Consider the following 26,803-nt stretch of genomic DNA (forward strand, 5'->3'; position numbering starts at 1 on the left):
ACAGATGCTGCCAGACCTGCTGAGCTTTTCCAGCAACTTTGTTTTTGAACTCAATTAACTTGTTTTCAGAGGAGGTAAATTTGAGAACTAGCATGATTTATATTTTTAAAATAGTGAAAGGCTTGTTTAATACTGATGTAATCAGGTTAATTTGAACAACGATATTAGATCCAAATTGACTCCTATGGATACCTTTTTCTTAAGGTACCAGCTTTGCGACAAAAATTTTAAATTGTAGCTAGTTGGTTTCGTTATTTAGTTTCTGAATAAGGAAGTTGGTCTATTACCTAGAAAGGAGATTGACAAAGGATGGACATGGACAAATCAAAATTTGCTATTGGCTAGTTCACTGTCACTTTGCTATTTCATAGGCTGGAATTAACAATGCCAGGTTACTTTTTTAAAAACTACACATTGTTTAATGCAAGAAATTGATCCCTTGGCGAAAGGTTATCAGTTAATTTTTAAAATTGTTCATGTATAATCGATGAAAAGTAAAAGTAACATTTAAATACAAAGGTCTCATTTTTAGCTGATGGGAAGAGACTTCTAAATTATGCTCTGGTGTATCTTTTGCACGGGGAGTTTTTTTAGTGTAATGTTAGTATTATTGATGAATCATCTAACTGCAAATTGGTTGTATTCTAACTCTGGCTGCAGGATGAGGAGATCAATCAACAGAGTCAGCTGGTGGAAAAACTTAAGCAGCAGATGTTGGACCAGGAAGAAGTAAGTCTGATCAATCCTGCTGACATTTTTTTCATGTAGTTGTATTAGAGATGCTTTGGCCTGTCAGACGATTGCACCTTGCGTGTTGATAGTCATTGATAGCCCATTCAATTGGTGTATTTTTATGAGCAGCAATCTGATGTAACTGTTGAGCATGATGGACTTGTTTTTTCTATTTTTCTGCTTCATAGCTCAGTGCGTTAAGACCATTTATGCTGTTGGCCCTACAAATATTACGCTGGTTAATTAAGAATAGATCAGAGATCCTATCTGAGGCTTTTCTAATTTCTATGCTATTAACCCAACATTGCATGCTGTATTTACCCATTAAAGCATAGGGAGATTTTGAACTCCTTCACTGATTATCTTGAGAAACAGTGTTAAATGTATCATTGAAGGATTTCTTAAACTTTACGAATAAAATGACTGAAATAATGCAGGTGTAATTAGGTAATTTTTATAATGTTAAGAAACCTGTAATACAGGAAACATGAAAGTAATAGTGCTTTCACTTATCTGGTACTGATCTTGCATCATTTTGTAGCTTCTGGCATCCACCAGACGAGACCAAGACAACATGCAGTCAGAACTCAATCGCCTACAGGCTGAGAATGATGCCTCCAAAGAAGAAGTGAAGGAGGTGCTGCAAGCATTGGAAGAACTTGCGGTCAATTATGACCAGAAGTCACAGGAAGTTGAGGACAAGACAAGGGAATTTGAGCTACTAAGTGATGAGCTGGGCCAAAAATCAGTAAGAAATTGCACTAGATGAAAGCCTTTCACAATTGTGCACCATGTTAAAAACAGCTTTTAACGCCCTTGAAGATTTTGGTACTGTGTATGAATCAAGTTGAGAGGTGACCTTAAACAGGCTTATAAAATCATGGATATAGGCTTAATGATAGCTGTCTTTCCCCTAGGATGGGTGATTTCAGGATTAGGGGACACATTTTTTAAGGTGAGAGAAGAGATTTAAAAAAAACACGGGCAGTTTTTTCACACAGAGGGTGGTTTGCATGTGGATTGAACTTCCTGATGAAGTGGTGATGTGGGCACAATTGCAATGTTTAAAAGACACTTGGATAAGTACATGAACAGCAAAGGTTTGGAGGGATATGGGCCAAGAGCAGGCAGCTGGGACTAGCTCGGTTTGGGATTATGTTCAGCATTGACTTGTTGGACCGAAGGGTCTGTTTCCGTGCTCTGACTCTATAAAGATGAAATTTTTGCTAAATAATTGTAAAAAAAAACTGTGTACGCTATCAGGAGGACATTTTGTTTATTGATTGCTTTGGTGCAAATTAGTGTATGCTTGTACTGTTTTGTGTCAAAGCAACACTTCACTTGCTGGTTCAAATCTGATTCTCATCGATAGCTTAAATAACTGGTTTTTTTGGTTATACTTGAACTACTTCTTTTTAAGATGATTACTTCAATTCTATTAATGCAGGCTACATTAACATCCATTGATGCAGAGCTGCAAAAACTGAAGGAAATGACCAATCATCAGAAGAAACGAGTTACTGAAATGATGACATCATTGTTAAAAGATCTTGCAGAAATTGGAATCGCAGTTGGCAACAATGATGTTAAGGTAAGCATACAATCTTGAAAAATGGAGTTGCGGCAGTCTACCAACAAGCAAAAGCAATGTTATTATCGGGGAAACATACTTTTTAATCCTTTTATCCATTCCGACCTACAGGAATTTGAAAAATTAACATGCTACTATCAGATTCAAAAATTCTGCAATTAGCTTTCGTACAGCTTCATCGGTCTCAACTGCGTGTTGAATGTTGCCTACTTGGTGCAATGGCAGCATTGTGCTTTTTATCAAGGCATTTGTAGTTCTATCATAGACATCATCCATTATCTTTCTAAACATGGTCCTTTCACAGTAGCATTGCCAACTTAAGAATTAGGTTTATTGTCATGTATTCAAGTACAGTGAAAAGTGAACAAAGATGCTATTCCTGGTGCCATCCTAGGTACAAAGGGACCTAGTTACAAAATCTTAGGTACAAGGTAGAAAAATGAAGAAATACAGTTAAAAGTTCAACATTTCTGTCCTTCTGTAGCCATGGGCCGACAGTCTCTCCATGCTGGGCTTTCCCCACAAGGGCTCACGCTCCCCTGCATTGGGCCCACACTCCCCACAAAGACATGCTTTCTCCTGTACTGGGATGAGTCCCTCACTGTTGTCTGCCATCCGGACTTGCCATTTGCCTCACTGCTGCCCACCATTGAGACTCGCCATTCGCTTTGCTTATTGTGCTGCGTAGATATCCTAATTTAAATTTATACTCTCGGGCACTGCCTTTCAAGGACAAAATGCTTAGTTTCTGCAGTTCTTCTGTGAAGGTGAGTTTACTACAATCCAATAAAAAATTAAGTAGAATGTAATAAACATAAACGAGCCATTCTTCAACCCAACAAGTATGCACTAGTGATTATGTTCCATATTAGCTGCCTCTGCAGCTAACACTGTCAACTATATAGAACAGAATGGCCAAAAGGCTGTGCAGTTGTCACTGCCAATGCAGACCCCCTAATTTCAAAACCTTCTACTCTGGCTGCTTCTAGACCAATATAGCCTGTTGACTATCCAGACGAGGGCTTTAAAAAAGAAATAGGTATAATGGGCTAATGCCAAAATATGTTTCATTCTCGATTTTAGGTAGACTTAAGATTCTTACTATAGTGGAACACAGTCAGTAGTGATGAAAGATACAGTTGCACATCTGCAGATAGTTTGCTTGAAAATATAGATTTTCTAATTGGGACACCTGGACCTATTATCTAAATCATGTGAGTTTGCTAATATGCTATTGTGCTTCAATTGTTGGGCCTGAAGATTGTAATGCATGTTCGAAACTAACACTGGTTCCTACTGTTAAGATTCCTTTATCAGCGTAGAATTTTGTGTCCCAGTTTACTGGAAAGATATGAGGTAACTTATTGAAAAGAAATATAGAATTTGCTTTATTGTGAGCAAGCAGTTTTAGGCTCAGTGCTTCCTGTTATCAAAGATGTCTCGCAAATACATTTTGGAACATATGTAAAAGAAAGTTTCATTTGAGACAAGGGAGAACAAATCTTGAAAATATGCACTCAAATTTCATAATTGATTCCTGAAACTTAACTTGAAATTCTGAAAATTGACTCCTGTGTTTAAAATAAACCTACAAATTTGAGACTTCAGCCTTCTCAAGTATCCTTTAGTGTTTTTCATCTGAATAACTAACTTTTCAAAGAATTTATTTATTTTCTTACAAGACTTGAACAGGGTCTTCCAAATGTGTCTAAAATGAATCACTGAATTGTTAAACACCTTTATTGAAAAAGGGAAGGAGGCAAGAAACAGATAACCGTAGGTCAGTCAGCTTAACATCTGTAATTGGCAAAATATTAAAGATGTAATAGTGCACCTAGAAATGCATGATCTGAGTCAGCATGGCTTCATGAAGGGGAAATCATGCCTGACAAGTTTACTAGAATTCTTTGAGGAGGTAACAAGTAGGATAAATAAGAGAAACACAGGGATGTAATATATTTGGATTTTCAGAAGGTGTTTGGTAAGGTCTAGATCTTGTCTTGATAAGAGCCTATGGTGACAGAGGTATGTTTTTGTGGATAAAGGTTTGGGTAACTAGTAGAAAACAGATTTGGAATAAGGGGGGCATTTTCAGGATTGCAAGCTATAACTAGTGTCGCAGGGATCAGTACTGTGGCCACAATTATTGACAATATATAGTAACTCCTCATGAGGGTGAGTGTACCATAGCCAAGTTTATATATTACACAGAAATGGGTGGAAAGGCACATTGTGATGAAGACAGAGTCTGCAGTAGGATATAGGCAGGTTAAATGAATGGGGGAAAATACGTGGCAGATGGAATATATGTGGGAAAATTTGAGGTTATGCACTTCAGAAAGATATAGGAGTTGAGTGTCACTTTAAATAGAGAATGAATGTCAAAAGCTACAGAACAGATTTGGGAGTCCCTGTGCATGAATGAGAAAAGGTTCAGGTATTAATGAAATGTTGGCCTTTACTTTAAAGGGAATGGAGTACAGAAGTAGGGAGGTTTTGCTAATACTACACAGCACTAGTCAGACCATAGCTGGAATATTGAAGATAGATGAGTCCCCCGGGCCTGATGGGATTTATCCAAGGATTCTATGGGAAGCCAGGGAAGAGATCGCAGGGCCTTTGGCAATGATCTTTTCGTCATCACTGTCCTCCGGTATAGTGCCGGAAGATTGGAGAGTGGCACACATCACTCCCTTGTTCAAAAAAGGGAATATGGAAAACCCTGGAAATTACAGGCCAGTTAGTCTTTCTTCAGTGGAGGGCAAATTATTAGAAAGGGCTCTGAGAGATAGGATTTATGATCACTTGGAAAGGCACAGTTTGATTCGTGTTAGTCAGCTTGGATTTGTGAGGGGTAGATCATGCCTCACAAACCTTATTGAATTCTTTGAAGAGGTGACCAAACACGTGGATGAAGGTAGAGCAGTGGATGTGGTATACGTGGATTTAAGTAATGCAGAGAGTGGTAGGGGCGTGGAATGCATTGCCGGAGAGGGTAGTGGAGTCGGCCTCATTAGGGGCATTTAAGCGGCTACTAGATAGGCATATGGATGATAGTATAAGGTTCCCCATGGTAGGCTCATGCAGAAAGTAAGGAGGCATGGGATAGGGGGGAATGTGGCAGATTGGATGCATAATTGGCTGACCCTTAGAAGACAAAGGGTTGTAGTGGATGGAAAATATTCAACTTGGTACTCAGTTACGAGTGGTGTGCCACAAGGATCTGTTTTAGTTCTCCTTCTATTTGTGATTTTTGTAAATGATTTGGATGAAGGAGTGGAAGGGTGGATTAGTAAGTTCGTGGACGATACGAAGGTGGGTCAAGTTGTGGGTTGTACGGAGGGCTGTTCTAGGTTACAAAGGGACATTGATAGGATGCAGAGCTGGGCTGAGAAGTGGCAGATGGAGTTTAACCCTGAAAAGTGCGAGATGATTCATTTTGGAAGGACAAATTTGAAAGCAGAATACAAGGTTATCGGAAAGATTCTTGGCAGTGTGGAGGAGCAGAGGGATCTCGGGGTTCATGTCCACAGTTCCCTGAAAGCTGCCACCCAGGTGGATAGAGTTGTTAAGAAGGTGTATGGTGTGTTAGCTTTCATTGATAGAGGGATTGAGTTCAAGAGCCATGAAGTTATGCTCCAGCTATACAAAACTCTGGTTTGGCCACATCTGGAGTATTGTGTCCAGTTCTAGTCGCCTCATTACAGGAAAGATGTGGAGGTGTTGGAAAAGGCGCAGAGGAGATTTACCAGGATGTTGCCTGGAATGGAGGGAAGGTCTTATGAGGAAAGGTTGAGAGAGCTAGGGCTTTTCCTTTAGAACGATAAAGGATGAGAGGTGACTTGATAGAGGTGTACAAAATGATCAGAGGTAATGATGGAGTGGGTAGCCAGACAATTTTTCCTAGGGTGGAGGTAGCCATTACGAGGGGGCATAGTTTTAAAGTGAATAGAGATAGATATAGGGGAGAGGTCAGAGGTAGGTTCTTTACTCGGAGAGTGGTCGGGGCGTGGAATGCATTGCCGGAGAGGGTAGTGGAGTTGGCCTCATTAGGGGCATTTAAGCCGCTATTAGATAGGCATATGGATGATAGCATAACTTAGGGGTGGAGGTTAGATAGACCTTAGGTTTAGGGTAAAAGTTTGGCACAACATCGTGGGCCGAAGGGCCCGTACTGTGCTGTACAGTTCTGTGTTCTATGAACTATCTAATGAACTAACCTAAGGAATGTTCTCTGGACTGCCCCCAGTGCCAATATGTCTTTCTTTCAATAAGGGGACCTAATCTGATCACAGTATTCCAGCTATGGCCTGTTAAGTGCCTTGTAGCAAACCTTCCTAATTTTATACTCCATTTCTTTTGAGAAGTTTAGATTGATCCAAGGTACATAGAACTTTGGCTTACAAGAAGAAGTTGAGTGAATTGGCCCTGTATTCATTGGAGTTTCAAAGAGGTGACCATGTTGAAATGTAAAAGATTCCTAAGAGTCTTGACAGAATAGATGTGGAGAGATTTCTCCTTTGTGGGAGAGTTTGGGATCAGAGGGTATAATCTCAGAATATAGGGTCGACAGATGAGAAACTTCTGAGGGTTGTGTATCTATGGAATTGCTCACTGAGGGTGGGTCATTAGGATATTCAAGGCTGAGATGGATAGATTTTTACTCAATAAGGGAATCACTGGCTATGGGGAAAAGGCAGAAAAGTAGAGTTGAGTATCAGATCAGCCAGATCTCATTAAATGGGCTAAATGGCCTACTTCTGTTCTATGGTCTCCATTGTTTAAACAAACCAACTAGATACACACAAATAGTCTTGGTCTTTGTAAGATATTAGAAAAATGCTCAGATTTAGCCACAGCATGTTGCAGCTACCTTTTTTGACCAAATTTTCAGTGGCATTTCTTGACAGTGTCAAATTTTGTTGCCTACTGTTCCTGTGAAGTGACTTGGGGTGCTTTTCTATGCTAAATGTGCTGTAGAAGTATAACCTGTTGTTTAAGAATCATTTCGGCTTGAGAACAGTAAAGCTATTTTAGATACCTCTTGTTGAATTCTGTTTGTCTCAATTTGCATTCGTTATTAAGGAAAAGACGTTTGGGCAATATATTCACTAATCTTTGTTTGAAAGTAGTGCTGACATTGTGACAAACTGTATGAACATAATTTATTTCTCCGCAGCCTGAGGGAAGTGGCCTCCTAGATGAGGAATTTACTGTGGCACGGCTATACATTAGCAAAATGAAATCTGAAGTGAAAACCATGGTAAAACGCTGCAAGCAGTTGGAAAGCACACAAGTCGAGAATAACCAGAAGTTAGAAGAGAATGAAAAGGAACTGGCAGCTTGTCATCTTCGCATTTCTCAGGTAATTGATGGAATAATCTCAGAATTGCCAGCTAATTTTTTGTGCTGTCCTAGCTATAGCTTCAGTCCAAAGGGATGTCAAGGAAGAATACTTTTTTTTTCTTGCAGAGCTTCAATGAATCATAAAAAGATTTTCATCAGCTTGAACAATTCTTTGAACAATTAACCCTTTTTTTGTGTTTATATCAGGGCCAGAAGTTCATTCCATAAGACAGCTCAATGTCTGCAGTTTCAAATTTGGAGTAAAGGCTTTTTTTTTTTTTTTGTTTTGTGCAGTTGTGGGATGTTGATGTTGCATGAGAAGGTGGTGATGAACTTACTTGAACAGTTGCAGTGCATGTGCTGTAGGTACACTCCTTGGGAGGGGGCACTGGATTTCAAGGGTTTTGGCCAGCAACAGTGAAAGAATGGTGATATATTTTTGCAAGTCAGGATTGAGTGTGGCTTGGAAGGGAATTTGAAGGTGGTGGTGTCCTGTGTACTTGCTGCCCTTGTCCTTCTAGATGGAAGTCATTGTGGGTTTGGAAGGTGCTGTCTAAGGATCTTTGAATTTCTGCAGTGCATCTTGTATATAGTATACACTGCTACTGAGCATTGGTGGTGGAGGGAGTGGATGTCTGTGGATGTGGAGCCAATCAATTAGGCTGCTTTGTTCTGGATGGTGTCAAGCTTCTTCAGTATTGTTGGTGCTACGCTCGTCAGGCAGTTGGTGAGAATTCCATCACATGCCTTGTGCCTTACAGATGATGGACAGGCTCTGCAGGATCAGGAGGTGAATTATTCATCACAGTATTCCCAATCTTGGACCTATTCTTGAAGCCACTGTATTTATATGGTGAAACCAGTTGAGTTTCTGGTCAATGATAACCTCTAGAGTGTTGATAGTGGAGGATTCAATAATGGTAACATCGTTGAATGTCAAGGGGCAGTGGTTGGATTGTCTCTTATTGGAGATGATCATTACCTGGCATTTGTGTGGCATGAGTTTCCTTGTCACTTGTTGGTTCAAGCCTGGATTTTGTCCAGATCTTGTTGAATTTGAACATGTAATGCTTCAATATCTGAAGTCGTGAATGGCGCTGAATGTTGTGCAATCATCAGCAAACATCCCCTCTTGTGATGGAGGGAAGGTCATTGAAGCAGCTGAAGATTTTTGGGCCTAGGCCATTACCGTAAGGTACTCTTGCAGAGACTCTACAGCTGAGATGACTGACCTCCAACAACCACAACTATCATCCTATATGCCAGTTATGACTCCCACCAGAGGTTTCCTTTTGATACCCATTGTTTCCAGTTTTGCCAAGGCTCCTTGATGCCGCATTTGGTCAAACGTGGCCTTGATGTCAAAGGCTGTCTCTCAGTCCTCACCTCTGGAATTCAGCTCTTTTGTCCATGTTTGAGTCAAGGATGTAATGAGGTCAGAAGCTGAGTGGCCCTCAGAACCTGAACTGGGTGTCAGTGAGTAGGTTGTTGCTAAGCAGGTGTTACTTGTTAGCTCTGATGACACCTTCCATTACTTTTTACAAATGTTTGTAGACTGATGAGGCCGTAACTGGCCGGAATGGATTTATCCTGCTTGGGCAATTTTCCACAAAGTTGGGTAGATGACTGTGTTGAACACCTTGGGTAGGAGAGTGACAAGTTCTGGAGCACAGGTCTTCAGTACTGTTGCCATAATATTGTCAGGACCTGTAGCCTTTGCAGTATCTAGTGCCTCTAATACTTTCTGGATTTCACAATAAGTGATCCGAATTGGCTGAAGACTGACATCTGAAGATTGCTATGCATGTTGTAGTTTAAACTTTTCATGTGTTGGGCTGTTCCATTGTTGAGGATGGGGATATTTGTGGAGCCACTTCATGGTCCTCCAGTAGGTTGTTAAATTGACCACCACCATTTATAACTGGAGTTTGCAGGACTGCAAGGCTTAGATTTGATCCACTGGTTGTGGGATTGCTTAGCTCTGTCTATCACTTGCCAAACAGCATTAGCAGCATGGAAGTGGTCCTATTTGGTAGGTTGACACCCCTTTCTCTTGGGTATGCCTGGCGTTGTTCCTGGCATAGCCACCTGCACACTCCACTGGATTCAATACTCAGTACTGATTACTATCAAGCTGGATGGTGAGTGATTGAGTGGGGAACATGCTGGTCCATGAAGTTGTAGTGCAATTCTTCTGCTGTTGATGGTCCACAGCACCTTGTGGATGCTCAGTCTTGAGTTGCTAGATCTGTTCAAAATCTGTCCTATTTAACACTGATAATACCACAAAAGTGTGGGCTGATTGTACCCAAAGAGTACTTTGCCTATTGTGAGCAACTGAAGGGAAATGCTCTTTGTCAGTCTTCCAATCTTTGGGACATACAGCCTTTGTACTTGGCATTGCACAGGCATTAAAATTCATGTTCCAGAGTATGCATTTGTGTGCGGGACAGAATGTCTTTATGGCTTGACTGCAATATCCTATTCATGGCAAAAGCCACTCGTGTTACTACTGGGACTAACCCAGATGGTGGACATAATTTGGTGATGTTGCTTGGAGTGGTGTGTGTAAGTATGACTGTCAGATGTTGCTTGACTATTCTTGAGATAACTCTCCCAATTTTGGGACTAGGTTCTAGACGTTAGTCAGGACTTTGCAGGGTTGTCGTTGTTCTGGTGCCTTAGCTGCTGCCAGGTGGTCTGTTGTTTGTCTCTTTCATTCTTTTGAGACTTTATAGTGATTGATACATTTCAGAAGGCAGTTGAAAGCCCGTGATATTGCTGTGGGTCTGGAGTAATTTGTAGGCCAGACCAAGTAAGGATGGTAAATTTCCTTTCTAAAGGACATTTCGAAACCAAAGTTTTTCTGACAATCGACTATAGTTTCATAGTCATTATTAAATTCTTTAATTTATTGAATTCAAATTCCATCATCATCTGATGGGATTTGAGCCCATGTTCCAAGAACATTACTTGGGTCTTTGGATTACTAGTACAGCAATAGTACCACTGAACAGTCTTTAGAATAAGTTTTAAAAAAAAAACTTTGTGGATACAGGAAGAGCATGAATAATCCTATAAGTTCCTCAAAGCAAGTCACAAATTTTCCCCGATCAGGAGGTCCATCAGGGCATCTGAGTAATACTACTTTTATGCAATGAGTAGTGATGACCTCACTGCCTGTCAGGTTGGTGGATATAGAAATGTTACCTGATTTCAAAGGAAATTAGGTCGACATGGTAGGAAGATACAGTTGGAGGGCTATTGTGATAGAGCAAGGTGTTAGAATTAACTGGATTGTTCAATAGGGGAGCCAGCATCGAATCAGTGGGCTGAATGGCCTACTGACATTCTAAACTTTGCCTTCTTAAATCACCTTCACTTACCTGAACACTGGTAAACCTATAAGGGTAACTTGATGCCCTGGTGGAAGCTGTTCTGTGCTCTCTTCCCACTTGGGAAATTGACAATTAAAAGATCCAGGTCTGAAATTTAGCCCCAACAAATGTGTTTTGCAATTGGTCTGTTGGTACAGTTGCAAAAGTTTCATTTCTCAATGTGATTCAAAAGGTAGATTGACAACTTGGACTCAGTATTATTAGGTCATGGCCAGTTTGATACATTTGACTAATAAATGAACGACGCTGATAGCTAGCCATCTCTCGAAATATTTGTTCATTTTATTCTACCCTCTGTTCATTTCAGGTCATATTTTCTGTCACTATCTCAATCTGTGCAAAGCTTCCATGATTGATGGAGAGAATTTGCACCTGACTATTCAGCAGACCATAGTACTATTGACTCGTGATATGGTAAACTGGCATTTTAAGGCGGGGAGAATAATTATAATTGCTATACTAGGGCATAAAATATTGGCAGCGAATGTGCAAGCAATTGTATCTTATTTTGCTTCAAGTTTTGAAATTTTTTATTTGTATATAGAACAACTAAACACAACCATTTTAGTTTTATAGTCAGTCATGGATTATGTGTCAGTGACTAGATCAACACATTATCTATCCTTCATTATCCTTGAGAAGATGCTGATGAGCGTCCTTGAACCACTTCAGTCCTTGGGGTGTAGGTGCACCCCTAGTTCTGTTAGGAAGGGAATTCCTGGATATTGACCCAGCAACAGTGAAGAAACAGATATAGCTACAAGTCAAAAAGGTGTGTCTCTTGGTGAGGATCTCAGGTAGTGTTTTCCTGTGTATCTGCTGCCCCTCTCCTGAGTTATAAGGGGTTACAAGTTTGGAAGGTGTTATCCGAGGAGTATTGGTGTGCTAAGACATTACATCTTGTTGATTGCACAAACTGTTGTAATTGTGCATTGATTTTGAAGGTCGTATATAGAATGCTAATAAGTGAGCTGTTTTGTCCAGGATGGTGTCAAGCTGCTTGAGTTGTTTGAGCTGTACTCATCCAGACAAGTAGAGAATATTCGAATCACAATGACTTAGATTTGTATTTGGTGGATTGGCTTTGGGGAGATGGGAGGTGTCTTACTGCAGAATTCCACATGACCTACTCTCGTCAGATTTTATTTATATGATTGGTCCAGTTCAATTTCTGGTTAGTACCATGTCCCAGGATGTTGATTTGAGTGATTCCGTGATAGTAATTCCATTGAATATAAATTTTATTCATTATAAACGGCTTCAATGAATAGCTGACCATTTTACTGTTTCTATTTCCTGGATTTATGTTACCCATTCACTGCCCTCCTCTCCAAGTATGTTTTTCCACCTCTTGTGCCAATGAAGTTATTTATTTACGGCCTGTTATAATTATAACTAGATCATTGGACCGCAAAAACACAAGCCTAAAAGTTAAAATGGTAATATTAATGTTTTATTTCATAACAATATCCAAAAAGGAAATTCCACAAATTTTGTAGCACTGCCTTTCTTTACCTGGAGGGAAAAGAGACTTTTCATTTTATTTAAACCATAACTTTTCTTTTAAAACAATGATACTAGCATGAAGCAAAGATCAAGTCACTTACAGAATATCTACAAAATGTGGAACACAAAAAGAGACATCTGGAAGAATCTGTTGATTCACTGAATGAAGACTTGGTCAAGCTTCAGGCACAAGGTATGTTAAGAGTCTTGGCTGTGAGCAAGAGTATATTTTGTTGCACTGTGTAGTATTTTTGCACAACTCTAACAAATATATAATAATTTTGCAGTTTGTAGAAATATTCTGATGCCACATGTTCAGGTGCACCTATTAAAAATTTTGCTTTTTTTTTTCTCCTCTCCCAACTGCCCCTAAACCACCACCACCACCCCCACCCAATTTCCCCTGCTTAGCTGTGCAATTGTTTACATTTTTCCAAAAATTTGATTTTTTGGCAAAATGTAGACAATTGATGGTATCAATTTGCAGCAATATTGTAGTCTGAAATTTTTGTAAGTGGTATTTTTGAGGTGGAGAGAGGAGTAAAATGAGACCAGATTTTCACCCCAACATACTACAAGAATGAAGGTGGATGACTACATAATTTCATGCAGCTGGTTCACAGATCATAGCGGAACTAACCGCTTGCAAGTGGTGGATATATACATCAACTACTTGAAAGGCCAATGTTGAGAGTTCCCCTTCCACAGCTGCACCTATTATCTTATCACCCCTTATTCCTTTGCCTGCAATGGCAGACTGTCTCTTCTGTGCTGACCATTCAAATTTTAGAGCTTGCCCACTGTCAAATTAGGGTAAAATTTACGCGACTGCTCGCAATATGGTGTGGGAATAGGGCCCCTCTTTGATTCCAATGTCAAAAACGTAGCCCAAAATGTCTTGACTTTTAATTTTTACAAAATGTAATCTCTCCTCAGTATGTTAAACGAAATTAGACCCTTTTATATTTAGCCAATTGATCTTCATCTCGTTGCACCAAGAGTGCCTGGATTAAGCACAGTATTTAATCATTGATTGGAAGGGCATGAGGAAGCTTGTAATTATTTGATAGAGGGAGAAAGGGAAATCTGGTAGGAAGGGAGATGGTCTTCGTACTGCAGATAATTTTGGCAGTGAGGTCAGCTGAGCTCTGCAGTCATTCTCAGTTTCAGAAAGGGGATAAACTGATAGGTGTGACCAAACAAAATTTTAACAGGGGAGGTGGGAGAGAGTGTGGCAAGATATTGTTCACAGCTGGGTGTGGTCATGCTTTGGATTTTGCCTAGCCAAAAAAGTTCTTTGAGATGGGGCCAAAGTCAGAAAGCTTTCAGCAAAATTGTCATAAATTGTTTGTTTGCTGAGGAATAGAGGCTAGGAATGTGTGCAGTCGGATTCAAAACAGGCCGAAAACCTGATCTAATGTCTGAATTCAATTATAGATCAAATCTATCATCAAATGATAGTTTAGAGAAAGTAGTCATGAAAGTAAATGGTCAAACCGTTTCTATTTTGAATTTATCAAGTTGTTGTAATTAGTTCAGATTTGATAGGATGCAAGTAATGATTGTTTTGAATTTACAGAAAAAGTACATGAAATGGAAAAGGAACACTTGAACAAAGTGCAGACTGCCAATGAAGTGAAGGTAACTCCATTCTTTGTCACTGTCAGAATTCATTCTTTGTGTGCTATTCTGCTGTGGTGCTTTGTGATTATTGTGTAGATCTATATGTTATCACTTATTGTGAAACATTGACTGTGTGTATAGATTGTTTAGGCTTCAACTTGGTATATAATATTTCTACTGTTCATTTCTAACTATAGAAAGCTGTCGAGCAACAAATGCAGAGCCACCGGGAGGCCCATCAGAAACAAATCAGCAGTTTGAGGGATGAAATAGAAAAGCAGGAAAAGCTCATTACAGACCTTCAAGAGTATGTTTTGCTACTTTTTACCTACAATATTTGAATTCATAAATGGTCTAAATCTCTTTTGTAGATTTTCAGCAACTCTTTGTTGTATATAAGTTACCTTTTTCTGATCCTGGGCATCACTTGGCGCTTGCTCATTGATTTAAAATAGATCTTTAATGTTGTAGACACACAAATACGTTGAAACATTGAATTGAGTATTGACACATCATACTGTTGTTAAATTTCATAAGTCTCATTCAGTAAAGTTTGCTGTTCTCGTGCACCTTCATTTCAAAAAATTGTTGCATTAGCACAGCAAGTAAAGCATTAAAGACCCCCACAGCCCTAGAACAACAACATATGTTGGCTGAGAATTGAGTAAAGGCTCAAGTTTATCCTGAGCCCCTCTACTGAATTATTGACAAAGATCAATGTCTTTCTCCTGGTTAGAGTGCAAAAGAGGATGTAAAATCTTCAGAACTGACTAGTAGTGTTACTACTTATTAGTTATGGTTTGGATTAAAATTTTGATGATTAGAACGAGAATGAAAACCAAGCGCTGTTCATTTTCTTTTTCCATTTGATAACAGCCAAAATCAGAAGATGATGTTGGAGCAGGAGCGTCTACATGTAGAACATGAAAAGCTAAAGACTGTTGATCAGGAAAAAAGCCGCAAATTACATGAACTGACGTAAGTAATGTAAATGTTTTCAGTATATCTGAATTACAACACTTGTAAAAAAAATTTCAGTAGATTTTAAAAAATACTACTTGATTAAAACTCCAAAAGCTGTGATACAACTTAATGCATTCCACGAAGTTCTCAAACACTTCACTGTTTATTAGACCAGGAATTAGGCTTTATTTATTACAGAATAATTGCTAGTTCATGTACTATGTCTTCATTTGTGTAAATATTCTAAATAATACAATCTGTTGCTTTTTAGGATTATGCAGGATCGACGAGAACAAGCAAGGCAGGACCTCAAAGGACTGGAGGAGACTGTGGTAAGTGAAGTTGAATATGTAAGTTTTGGGTTGAGATTTTAGTTTAGAAATTCATTCTTAAAATTTTATTGGGCAAAAATTAATCGGTATACTGTCACTTTTATTTTTGTAGGCAAAAGAACTCCAGACACTCCATAATCTTCGGAAGCTGTTTGTTCAAGACTTGGCAACCAGAGTTAAAAAGGTATGGAAGTCGAGAGCTTGAGCACATATATGTTGGAAATTTGAATTTGGATCAATAAAGGTGGCCTACTAAGGCATGTTTATTGAACATGGCTCCTTCGTAGACCATAAGATATAGGAGCAGAAGTAAGCCATTGGCACGTCATGTCTGTTGCAACTTAACAAGATCAGGGATAATAATAATCCTTGACTTCACTTTCTTACTATTGCTCCCTAATCCTTGATTTGCTTACTGTTTCTGTAAGAAGCCCATGTTCACATTGGCCTCTCTTTTTTTTTTTTTTTAAAGAAGCTCCTATTGTTGGTTTTTACATTACTTGCTGGTTATTTTTTCTTCCTCATTGGTTATTTTTTCTTCCTCCTTGGTTATTTTTCGGCTGTTAATTGTTGGCTTTTAAAACCTTCTAATCCACCACATTGATATGTGCAGATCTAGTTCTTATGTACCTATCATGAGTTGTCTGTGTAGCTTCATTCTCATGTGTTGTTCATTGTGGACAGATGTGTATCATGAGTTATGGATGTATGCTTGTCTGGTATGATACTTTGACTATTAGTTATCACTTTGTATGTGCTATGGTTAGTCATATACAACTTAGATTTGCAGTCTGTCACAATTTATGATCATGCACTATGGTGAAACAATGTCATGTTCGGCCTAGGTCGTAGGATGTCGTAGTATCTTTCCACGTGCTATGTGAAGATCTCAAACTATGATACTTCGTCTTAGTTCAAATTAAGATAACTCTGCATTCCCATTGATCATGATGTTGTACCACTTTCTCCCTTTCCAACAATGCATTGTGTGAATATGGTTGGGTGGCAAGAGTATATGAAGGACAAACTGTGTGGGATTAGTCTTGCAAACTTGAGAGATGCTGGTGAGCTCAAACTGTTGCCTTAAGTAGTAGCAGTTAGATTTACAATGGCTATCCAAAATTCTTGGTAAGCAACTTTGCATTTAATGATTGTGGATTCCACTGGGCAAAAAGTGCATAGTGGAAGACCATTATATTGAGGACATTGAAAAGAGGAGCTAATGTGCTGAATACTCCAGGTCTTGCATAGAGTCACACAACATGGAAACAGACCCTTCGGTCCAACCAGTCTATGCTGAACATAATCCCAAACTAAACTAGTCCCACCTGCCTACTCCTGGGCCATATGCTTCCAAAACCTTCCTATTCATGTATCTATCCAAATGTCTTTTAAATGTTGTAATTGTACCAGCATCCACCACTTCCTCAGGAAGTTCATTCCACAACCGAACCACCCTCTAAAATAAAATTGCCTCCCATATCTTTTTAAATCGCTGTCCTCTCGTTAAAAATGTGCCCCCTAGTGTTGAAATCCCCCATCCTCGGGGAAAAGACAACTACCATTAACTTTATATATGTGTCTCATTTTTTTAAAGTTGTCAGGTTGCCTCTCAACCTCCCATGCTCCAGTGAAAAAAGCCCCAGCCTGTCCAACTTTTCTTTATAACTCAAACCTTCTATACCCTGCAACATCCTGGTAAATCTCTTCTGAACGCTCTCCCAGCTTGATAATATCTTCCCTATAACTGGGTGACCAGAACCGGACATAGTATTCCAGAAGAGGCCTCACCAGGGTCCTATACAGCTTCAACATGACTTTCCAACTGTTACCCTCAAAGGACTGAGCAATGAAGGCAAGCATGCCAAATGCCTTTTTAATTACCCTGTCTATGTGACACAAACTTCACAGAATTATGTGCCTGAATTCCTAGGTCCCTGTTCTATAGCACTACCCAAGGCCCTACCATTAATTGTATGTGTCATGGAAGAGTGCACTCGTGTATTGCAGGCTGTCATCACACTCAATTTGATGATGAACACCAGACATACTGAATATGGGAATTAAATCTGTCAAAAAGTATTGTGCAAATGGTATTTTTGATTTGTCTCTGAAAAGGGAATTTCATGAAATAGCCAGTTACCAGAATGCAGTCATATCCTTGGACACAGATTTTTGTCGTGATCTTGCACTACAGGTCAGGAGGAAAGAAAAGCATTTTCTATTTGAGGTTTATGGAGTTGACATGTTTATCACAAGTTGATCAGTTAATCTGTGTCTCCAATGTCAGGCCATACAGATGCCAAAGAACCCATGTGCATGTGGTCAAACATGACTAACTTCATATGGAATAATCACTTGTTTGCATTTGAAAATTACATTTTTGCCAAGTTCTCATTCACCCTAGTCATAGACTGTTTGTTTGTCCAGGGATTTGCCCAATGTGTTTGAACCAACCACTAACGATGATTACGGTTGAGCTTTTGCAATTGGATATCATCGGACGTGGCTTGCTGAATTAGCTCTGCTTCTCAGTGACCAAAATCAATGAGATTGTTATTGAGACTACCTTCAAACTCAGGTTTGACAATATCTACATGCAAGTCTAGAAGAATACCTTCGTTCTCAGCAGGGTTTAGAACTCTGCCAAGAACATCAAGAATAGCTCTCAGAGCCCGGTTTGTATTGTACTTCAAAATTGCATCCTTCGATTTTTCAAAAGTACATGTTGTAGTCGTGGAGCACCTGAAGTTTTTCCAATGGCTTGTGTTTTCATGATCAGTGGTCATAGTCATGAGTACGGGAACAGATCTCTTGTCCAACTCACCCATGCCAACCCGGTTTCCCAAACTAAACTAGCCCCATTTGCCTGCATTTGGCCCATATCTCTCTAAACCTTCCCTTTTCATATATCTGTCTAAATGCCTTTTCAAAGCATCTGTACCTGCATCCATTAGTTCCTCTGGTAGCTCATTCCATTCCAGTGATGAACAGCTGACGTGAAACTGTTCCATTGGAATATAATACCCATGCAAATTAATGTATTCTATCAGAAAATCATCAATTTCAAAATATGCCTATGCAATATGATGTCCTATCTCATTTGTCGCCTTAGCAAAACAAAACAGGAAAATCTGAGAATATAATTGCAATACACAATGAGCTACTAGTCTCACTTTCCACATTTAGTGCTCGGGGTTTAAAAGCAACCCAGGCTGAGACAAAGGTGGCCACATCCTAATGAGCAGCAAATTTCTTGTGTGAAGTAAGCCTGGATGCTCAGGAGGAGATTTTGTGATACTGCATTTCTACAGAACAAAGCTACCCACAGTTCAACAATCAGTACAGGAGACTGCCCTTTTATGTAGTTGCAATTATGCAGAACATAATGAAGTTTACCGTACAGCTGGTCACGCTGCACAATTTGAGTGCTTGATGTTGACATGCAGGTACAGCAAAGCCCTCCAAATTTAGTAACAACTCGCAGCTTGATCAGGGCAGAAAAAAGCCAGAAATTCAAAATTAATAGCAAATAGAGGGAGCAGGAAATAAATGAGGGTAAATCTTAAAAAGAAGCACTCAATGATTGTACCTGAATTGAAACGCCAAAGTTGTTATCATCTTGTATCCTCGATATCAGTAGTTGAACGCACATTTTAATCTTATTTCAATGAAATGCTTGTTGAGTAGGTACATGTGAAGACTTTTGTATTTTGCAAAGGAATGCAAGAGTTTCTCTTCTATTTTGGAGTCTGAACTATTGTAAGGACTTTAGAATCAAATGCAGTAGGCTTGTCATCCTGGAATAGGCATGTTCTGAGGCCTTTCTGGAATGTGTTTATTTCCAAAATACTGAAGAATACACTTACTGGATGATGAAGTATTTTTGAGAGATTGGAAAATATGTTGACCCTTCTGCCTTCCTATATGGTATGCCTTTGCAGAGCAAATCTTGGAGATAAAATTTGGAATATGAGGAGATCAAAACCTCAAGATTCAGGTGACATTTTTGTAATTCACCTTTTGTCTTATGGTATAGTCATCTATTTTGATAACATCCAGCCTGATACTTTTCGAAGAATGTATTGATGCAAAGAAGTTGACTTTGCGTACATTGTAACACTTTTGGCTGCTGAAAGCCTCATCTTGTTTTTTTGCAGCCAGAATGAGCTGATGGAGGTTTGTATCATGCTGATGTTTAGTTTTTGCGTGAACTGCATTGCCATCTGTGATACAGAGGCAAGCTGGTAGATTCTCTAATATGCTTCATATATTGTCAGAATACATCTTGGCTAATAGATAAGCCCAGCAGATGGTAAATATGGTTTTCTCAGATTACTGAAAGCTAATTTAAAAGTCTGAGTTTGTGTGACTTTGGGGAAAGAAGTATGGGCTGATATCTAGTCTTGGCTTCCAACTCGAAATACCCTGTGCCTGAAAAGTTGGAATTAAGCTTTTCCAGGGGTAGCAATCTTGGGCGAACATCTTTTTAGTGAATTGTTGAATCACCTTGATCTAAACGTGCATAGTGTGTGTTATGGACCAGACCAAACCCCCATAAAATATATCAAGGAGTTTGGCCTAAATCCTAACTTTTATCTTAGTTAAAGGTAAGTGTTGAGTGTTGCCTTCCATATGTGATTTGATTGGTCAAACAACTAGATCTTAAGCAAAACACATTTTATTCTTACACCACAGTTAAAATACAAACTAAAAAAGAATTGCCAAAGCTTTAAATCAATTGTTTGAGGTGTTTACAAAAATTTTGGACATTTAGAGAGGCAAAAATTGATTAGGGACAGTCACATGCTTTTGTGTGAGGAAGATAGTGTCTCACAAACTTGGTTGAGTTTTTTGAGGAAGTTACCAAAAATATTAATGATGGCAGTGCAGTAGATGTTGGTTGTTCGTATTTTAATAAAGTCTTTGACAAGGTTCTGCGTGGTAGGCTAATTAGCAAAGTTAGGTCACATGGGATTCAGGGTGAGCTTGCCAATTGGATACATAATTGGCGTAATGGCAGGAGGCAAAGTAGCAGTGGAGGGTTGTTTTTCGGACTGGAGGTCTGTGACCAGCGGTGTGCCACAGGGATTCTGGGTCCTCCTTTTGTTTGTAATTTTCATATAAATGATTTGGACGAGAACGTAGAAGGCATGCTTAGTAAGTTTGTGGATGACACCAAAATTAGTGGCACAGTAGACAGTGAAGAAGGCTCCAAGATCACAGAGGGATCTTGATCGAATGGGTCAATAGGCTGAAAACTGACTGATGGAGTTCAATCTGGGTAAATGCAACATATTGCATGTTGGTACAACAAACAAAGGTAGGGCTTATACAGTTAATGTTAGGGCCTTGTGTTGTAGAACAGAGGGACCTAGGGGTGCAGGTACATAATTCTTTGATGTTTGCGTCATATATAGACAGGATGTTTGAAAAGGCATTCGGCATGCTTGCCTTCACGCTAGCTCAATCCTTTGACTATAGGAGTTGGGAAGTCATGCTGAGGTTGTACAGGACTTTTGGTGAGGCCTCTTCTGGAATGCTGTGTCCAGTTCTGGTCACCCAGTTTATAGGAAGGATATTATGAAGCTGGAGACGGTTCAGAAGAGATGTACTGGGATGTTGCTGAGTATGGAAGATTTGAGTTATAAAGGCTGGATAGGCTGGGACGACTCTGACTGGAGCGTAGGAGGTTGATAGATGACCTGATATACATTTGTAAAATAATGAGAAGTATCGATAGAGTTAATGGTGGTTATCTTTTCCCTAGTTGAGGGATTTCAAGACTAGGGGACACAATTTTAACATGAGAGGAGAGAGGTTTAAAGAAGATTTGAGGCAAATTTTTTATACTTAAGGTGATTCATGTGGAATGAACTTCCTGAGGAAGCTGGCACAATTACAACATTTAAAAGACATTTAGATACATGAATAAGAAAGGTTTGGAGGTATATGGGCCAGGAGCGGGCAGGTGGGACTCGTTTAGGTTGGTATGGACTGGTTGGACCATAGTCTGTTTTCATCCTGTATGACTTGATGGCATAAATAGGTAGAGCCATAAAGTTCCTGACAAGTTTCATTTTTAATGGTATAAATCTAATTGTTGTTATAAGCCCTGCATGCCTTTTGTTTACTAACTGCTGTTAGTTTAAAATGAATTGTTGTAGATTTAGCACTTCTTGTAACTGCCTACAACTTTTCAAATCTTCTTTAGTTGCTGTTAAACAGATAAATGATGTGAAGTCTAGTAGCTGATTCAAGCTTCATTAAAAAAATTGAAATCTGTTGAGATTTATTGGAATATTAGAATTTACTGTTGTGTACTATAATACTTACTTTGCACCACTAGAGGTCCTCTGTTAGCGTTCAGGATTAAAAAAGTATTAATATGGTAGATATCGCAACATTATTTGAGCGTGATGATCTGTGATTTACACAGCTCAGTTTATATTACCCGAGACATAATTTTAAATTGCAGATTTGCTTACCATCTTTCAGGTTACCTCCTGAGATGAAAATTTCATGGATGAAAATATTGATGTTATTTGGGCATTTGCTGTGTATCTTTTTTGTTGGATGAATTTTGATTCCGAAGCTTTTGGATTTCCCTGCTGCTGGCTGAAATACAGCCATTGGAAAAATGTTGCTGCCCAGTGTTTTAAAGTTTAGGCGGTTTCAGTTTGAAGATTGCAGTTATTAACTTGTGTAACCCATTTCCAGTTTGGAAGACTTTAAATTATTTTCTTGGGATGTTGTCAAGAGAATTGCTGCCCAACTCTGGTCGTCCTGAAAAGTGGTTGAATGTCCCCTTCTTGAGCCACTGGTAACAGTTTGAAACAACTGAATGGCTTATTGGGGCAATTCAGAGACCAAAAAGTGTTGGTTTGGAACAGTACAACTGTATTGGGTAAAGGTGCACAGCAGGTTTCCTTCCATACAAGACCTCATTTCAGTTGAAATTCGGTAGCTTCATGGTCACAATCAGTGATATCAGTTTTTATTTTAAACAAGACTAAATTATCAAACTGCCATGGTGAAATTTGAACATCGATTTTCTAGGTTATTAACTGTGAAGCACTTGCCCAATAACCTGCCACTACACTGCTATTCTAAGCAACTTTTACAACCGCATTTTTAGCCCTGTTGGCCACTATTAATTTTAATGATTAACATTTGGAATTTCTCTTATCTCACTTTTAAATGATAAATTATTCAGTTTAGTCTGACAATCCAGTTTCCCTTTTGTACAAGTTAACATTAAAAATTGTTGCTTGGCACCATAATACTGTCCAATAAACTCTCCTCTCCTCCTGACCCTGGAGAAGGTACACAAAAGATTTGCAAAGATGATACCAGAACTGAGGCTACACTTACCAGGAAAGGCTAGGGCCCTTTTTCTCTAGAAAAGAGAAGGCTGAGTGGTTTTTGAGTCAGCTCAATCAAAGCCCTTTATAAATGAAGACATTTTTTCCAGTTTGTGGAGAGTCTTAAAAATGGAGGTCATGAATATAAGATAGTACAAAGAGGGAAGTTTGGAGAAAGTTTTTACCTGGAGAATGTTAATGTGGATTATGCTACTGCAAGGAGTCATTGCCATAACTAGCATAGGTGTATTTAAGCGAAAGTCAGATTAGCATCCAGGAGAAAGAAATAAAAGCATTTGCTAATAGGTGGGCGAAGGCTTGTGTGAAGCACAATTATTATGTACGTCGGATAGAATGAATGGTCTGCTTCTGTGCTGTAGATGCTATACAGATGTGCAGTTATCCTCTGGAAGTGGTTTTGCTTTGATTTATTTTTAAAATACATTGTATCAATGTCAAGTGTTAAGTGTACTGCAGCATTGTTCAATCCATCATCTGCTTTCTGTTGCAGTGTAATAAACTGCTAATCTAGATGTTGCACTTGGTTGCCTTCATTTTAATACATTATTGTATTGTAATTCATTTAAATTGTTTCACAGTAGTAAACTTCCAGTTCAAAATGTTTGAATACCTTATACTGTAAGTCTTTATCACCGCTCATTATAATGTTTTATTTCAGAGTGCTGAAATGGATTCTGATGACACCGGTGGTAGTGCTGCACAGAAGCAAAAGATCTCCTTTCTCGAAAACAACCTTGAACAGCTCACAAAGGTTCATAAGCAGGTAAGTCAAAGGTGTTAACATTTCTGCAAAACGTTTTACTTAAACTCCACATCAGATCTATTTATATGCTTGATTGGTCCAGATTTTGTATTTGAAAAACAGCACCAATAACAGCTTAAAAAAATTGTGGAGCATGTTGATGAGGACTGGATGCCACCAGTCAGAAATTTCTACAAATTAAAAACTGAGTGACCATTCTTCAATAATCTGTCTTTTTCTCCTTTTTAAATTCATGTAGCCACCATTCTGGATTCTTCATTAAAGTGTTTCTTAATTCAAAATGTAGAAGAAAATAATTTCAGAGATAGTAGGAACTGCAGATGCTGGAGAGTCTGAGATAACAAGGTGTAGAGCTGGATGAACACAGCAGGCCAAGCAGCATCAGAGGAACAGGAAAGCTGACTTTTCGGGCATAGACCCTTCTTCAGAAATGGGGGAGAGGAAGGGGATTCTGAAATAAATAGGGAGTGGGGGAGGCGGATAGAAGATGGATAGAGGAGAAGATAGGTGGAGAGGAGACAGACAGGTCAAAAGAGGTGGGGATGGAGCCAGTAAAGGTGAGTGTAGGTGGGGAGGTAGGGAGGGGATAGGCAAGTCCGGGGAGGACGGACAGGTCAAGGGGGCGGGATGAGGCTAGGAGATGGGGGTGGGGCTTGAGGTGGTAGGAGGGAGGAAGGACAGGTGAGGGAAGCAGGGACAAGCTGGGCTGGTTTTGGGATGTGGTAGGGGGAGAGGAGATTTTGAAGCTTGTGAAGTCCACATTGATACTATTGGGCTGCAGGGTTCCCAAGCGGAATATGAGGTGCTGTTCCTGCAACCTTCGGGTGGCATCATTGTGGCATTGCAGGAGGCCCAGGATGGACATGTCATCTGAGGAATGGGAGGGGCCATTGAAATGGTTCGAGACTGAGAGGTACAGTTGTTTAGTGCAAACCGAGCATAGGTGTTCCGCAAAGCGGTCCCCAAGCCTCCGCTTGGTTTCCCCGATGTAGAGGAGGCCACAACGGGAACAGCGGATGCAGTATACCACATTAGCAGATGTGCAAGTGAACATCTGCGGGTGCAGGGAAAAGTGCCAGGTGTGGTGGGGCGTGTGGAGTGGACAAGGGAGTCACGGAGAAAGTGGTCCCTCCGGAAAGCAGATAAGGGTGGGGAGGGAAAAATGTCTTTGGTGTGGGGTCGGATTGCAGATGGCGGAAGTGTCGGAGGATGATGCGTTGGATCCGGAAGTTGGTGGGGTGGTATGTGAGGACAAGGGGGTTTCTGTTTTGGTTGTTATTGCGGGGAGGGGGTGTGAGAGATGAGTTGCGGGAAATGTGGGAGACACGTTCGAGGGCGTTCTCGACCACTGAGTGGGGGAAGTTGCAGTCCTTGAAAAACGAGGACATCTGAGATGTTTGGGAGTGGAATGCCTCATCCTGGGAGCAGATGCGGCGGAGGCGAAGGAATTGGGAATGGGGATGGCATTTTTGCAGGAAGGTGGAAGGGAGGAGGTGTATCCTAGGTTGCTGTGGGAATCGGTGGGCTTGAAATGGATATCGGTTTCCAGGTGGTTGCCGGAGATGGAAACGGAGAGGTCCAGAAGGAGAGAGAGGTATCAGAGATGGTCCAGGTGAGCTTAAGGTTGGGGTGGAAGGTGTCGTTGAAGTGGATGAACTGTTCGAGCTCCTCGTGGGAGCACGAGGCGGCTCCGATACAGTCATCAATGTAACGGAGGAAGAGGTGGGGTTTAGGGCCAGTGTAGCAACGGAAGAGGGATTGTTTGACGTAACTTACAAAGAGGCAGGCATAGCTTGGGCCCATGCGGGTATCCATGGCCACCCCCTTTGTCTGTGGGAAGTGGGAGGAATTGAAAGAGAAGATATTGACGGTGAGGATGAGTTCGGCTAAGCGGATGAGGGTGTCAGTGGAGGGCGACTGGTCGAGCCTGCGGTACAGGAAGAAGTGGAGGGCCTTTAGGCCATCTGCATGGGGCATGCAGGTGTATAGGGACTGGATGTCTATGGTAAAGATGAGGTGTTGGGGACCAGGGAATTGGAAGTTTTGGAGGAGGTGGAGGGCGTGGGTGGTGTCACGGACGTAGGTAGGGAGTTCCTGGACCAAGGGGGAGAAAATGGAGTCGAGATAGGTGGAGATAAGTTTGGTGGGGCAGGAGCAGGCGGAGACAATGGGTCGACCAGGGCAGTCAGGTTTGTGAATTTTGGGAAGGAGCTCGAAGCAGGCGGTGTGGGTTGGGGAACGATGAAGTTGGAGGCTGTGGGTGGGAGGTCACCTGAGGTGATGAGGTTGTGGATGGTTTGGAAGATGATGTTTTGGTGGTTGGGGGTGGGGTCATGATCAAGGAGGTGGTAGGAGGTGGTGTCGGAGTTGGCTCCTGGCCTCGGCGATGTAGAGGTCAATGCGCCATACTACATCTGTGCCTCCCTTGTCCGTGGGTTTTATGGTGAGGTTGGGATTGGAGCGGAGGGCTGCACGTTCTGTTGGAAAGGTTGGAGTGGGTGAGAGGGGTGGAGAGGAGGCGATTGATGTCACGATGGCAGTTGGAGATGAAGAGGTTGAGGGAGGGTAGGAGGCCTTGGGGTGGTGTCCAGAAGGAGAAGGTGTGTTGGAGGCGGGAGAAGGGGTCAGTCGAGGGAGGGTTAGGCTCACGGTTAAAGAAGTAAGCGCAGAGACTGAGGAAAAACTGTTCAACGTCCAAGCATGAGCGGTATTTGTTGATGTTTGGGTGGAGGGGGACAAAGGTGAGCCCTTTTACTGAGGACTGATCGTTTGTCCTCAGTAAGGGGGAGGTCTGGGGGGATGGTGAAGACTCAGCAGGGCGTGGAACAATCCCTCTTCTGTAGCTACACTGGCCCTAAACCCCACCTCTTCCTCCGTTACATTGATGACTGTATCGGAGCCGCCTCGTGCTCCCACGAGGAGCTCGAACAATTCATCCACTTCACCAACACCTTCCACCCCAACCTTAAGTTCACCTGGACCATTTCTGATACCTCTCTCTCCTTCTGGACCTCTGTTTCCATCTCTGGCAACCACCTGGAAACCGACATCCATTTCAAGTCCACCGACTCCCACAGCTACCTAGAATACACCTCCTCCCACCCACCTTCCTGCAAAAATGCCATCCCCTATTCCCAATTCCTTTGCCTCCACTGCATCTGCTC

At 40.7% G+C, this 26,803-nt stretch overlaps 1 protein-coding gene across 3 annotated transcripts in view; it reads left to right on the top strand.

The window, feature by feature from the left end:
• LOC109931738 (kinesin-1 heavy chain) overlaps positions 1 to 26,803 on the top strand; it is a 103,943-nt gene that overhangs the window by 59,712 nt on the left and 17,428 nt on the right. For all 3 annotated transcript variants that reach the window (XM_048613314.1, XM_048613318.1, XM_048613326.1), the window contains exons 13-23: positions 661 to 729; positions 1,274 to 1,480; positions 2,180 to 2,323; positions 7,503 to 7,688; positions 12,649 to 12,766; positions 14,153 to 14,214; positions 14,394 to 14,503; positions 15,073 to 15,174; positions 15,431 to 15,491; positions 15,604 to 15,675; positions 23,535 to 23,639. In XM_048613314.1, the coding sequence (XP_048469271.1) occupies positions 661 to 729; positions 1,274 to 1,480; positions 2,180 to 2,323; positions 7,503 to 7,688; positions 12,649 to 12,766; positions 14,153 to 14,214; positions 14,394 to 14,503; positions 15,073 to 15,174; positions 15,431 to 15,491; positions 15,604 to 15,675; positions 23,535 to 23,639 (1,236 nt within the window). The remainder of the gene's footprint in view (positions 1 to 660; positions 730 to 1,273; positions 1,481 to 2,179; positions 2,324 to 7,502; positions 7,689 to 12,648; positions 12,767 to 14,152; positions 14,215 to 14,393; positions 14,504 to 15,072; positions 15,175 to 15,430; positions 15,492 to 15,603; positions 15,676 to 23,534; positions 23,640 to 26,803) is intronic.

The sequence above is a fragment of the Rhincodon typus genome, chromosome 2 (assembly GCF_021869965.1).
Source record: "Rhincodon typus isolate 14 chromosome 2, sRhiTyp1.1, whole genome shotgun sequence".
Classification (NCBI taxonomy): domain Eukaryota; kingdom Metazoa; phylum Chordata; class Chondrichthyes; order Orectolobiformes; family Rhincodontidae; genus Rhincodon; species Rhincodon typus.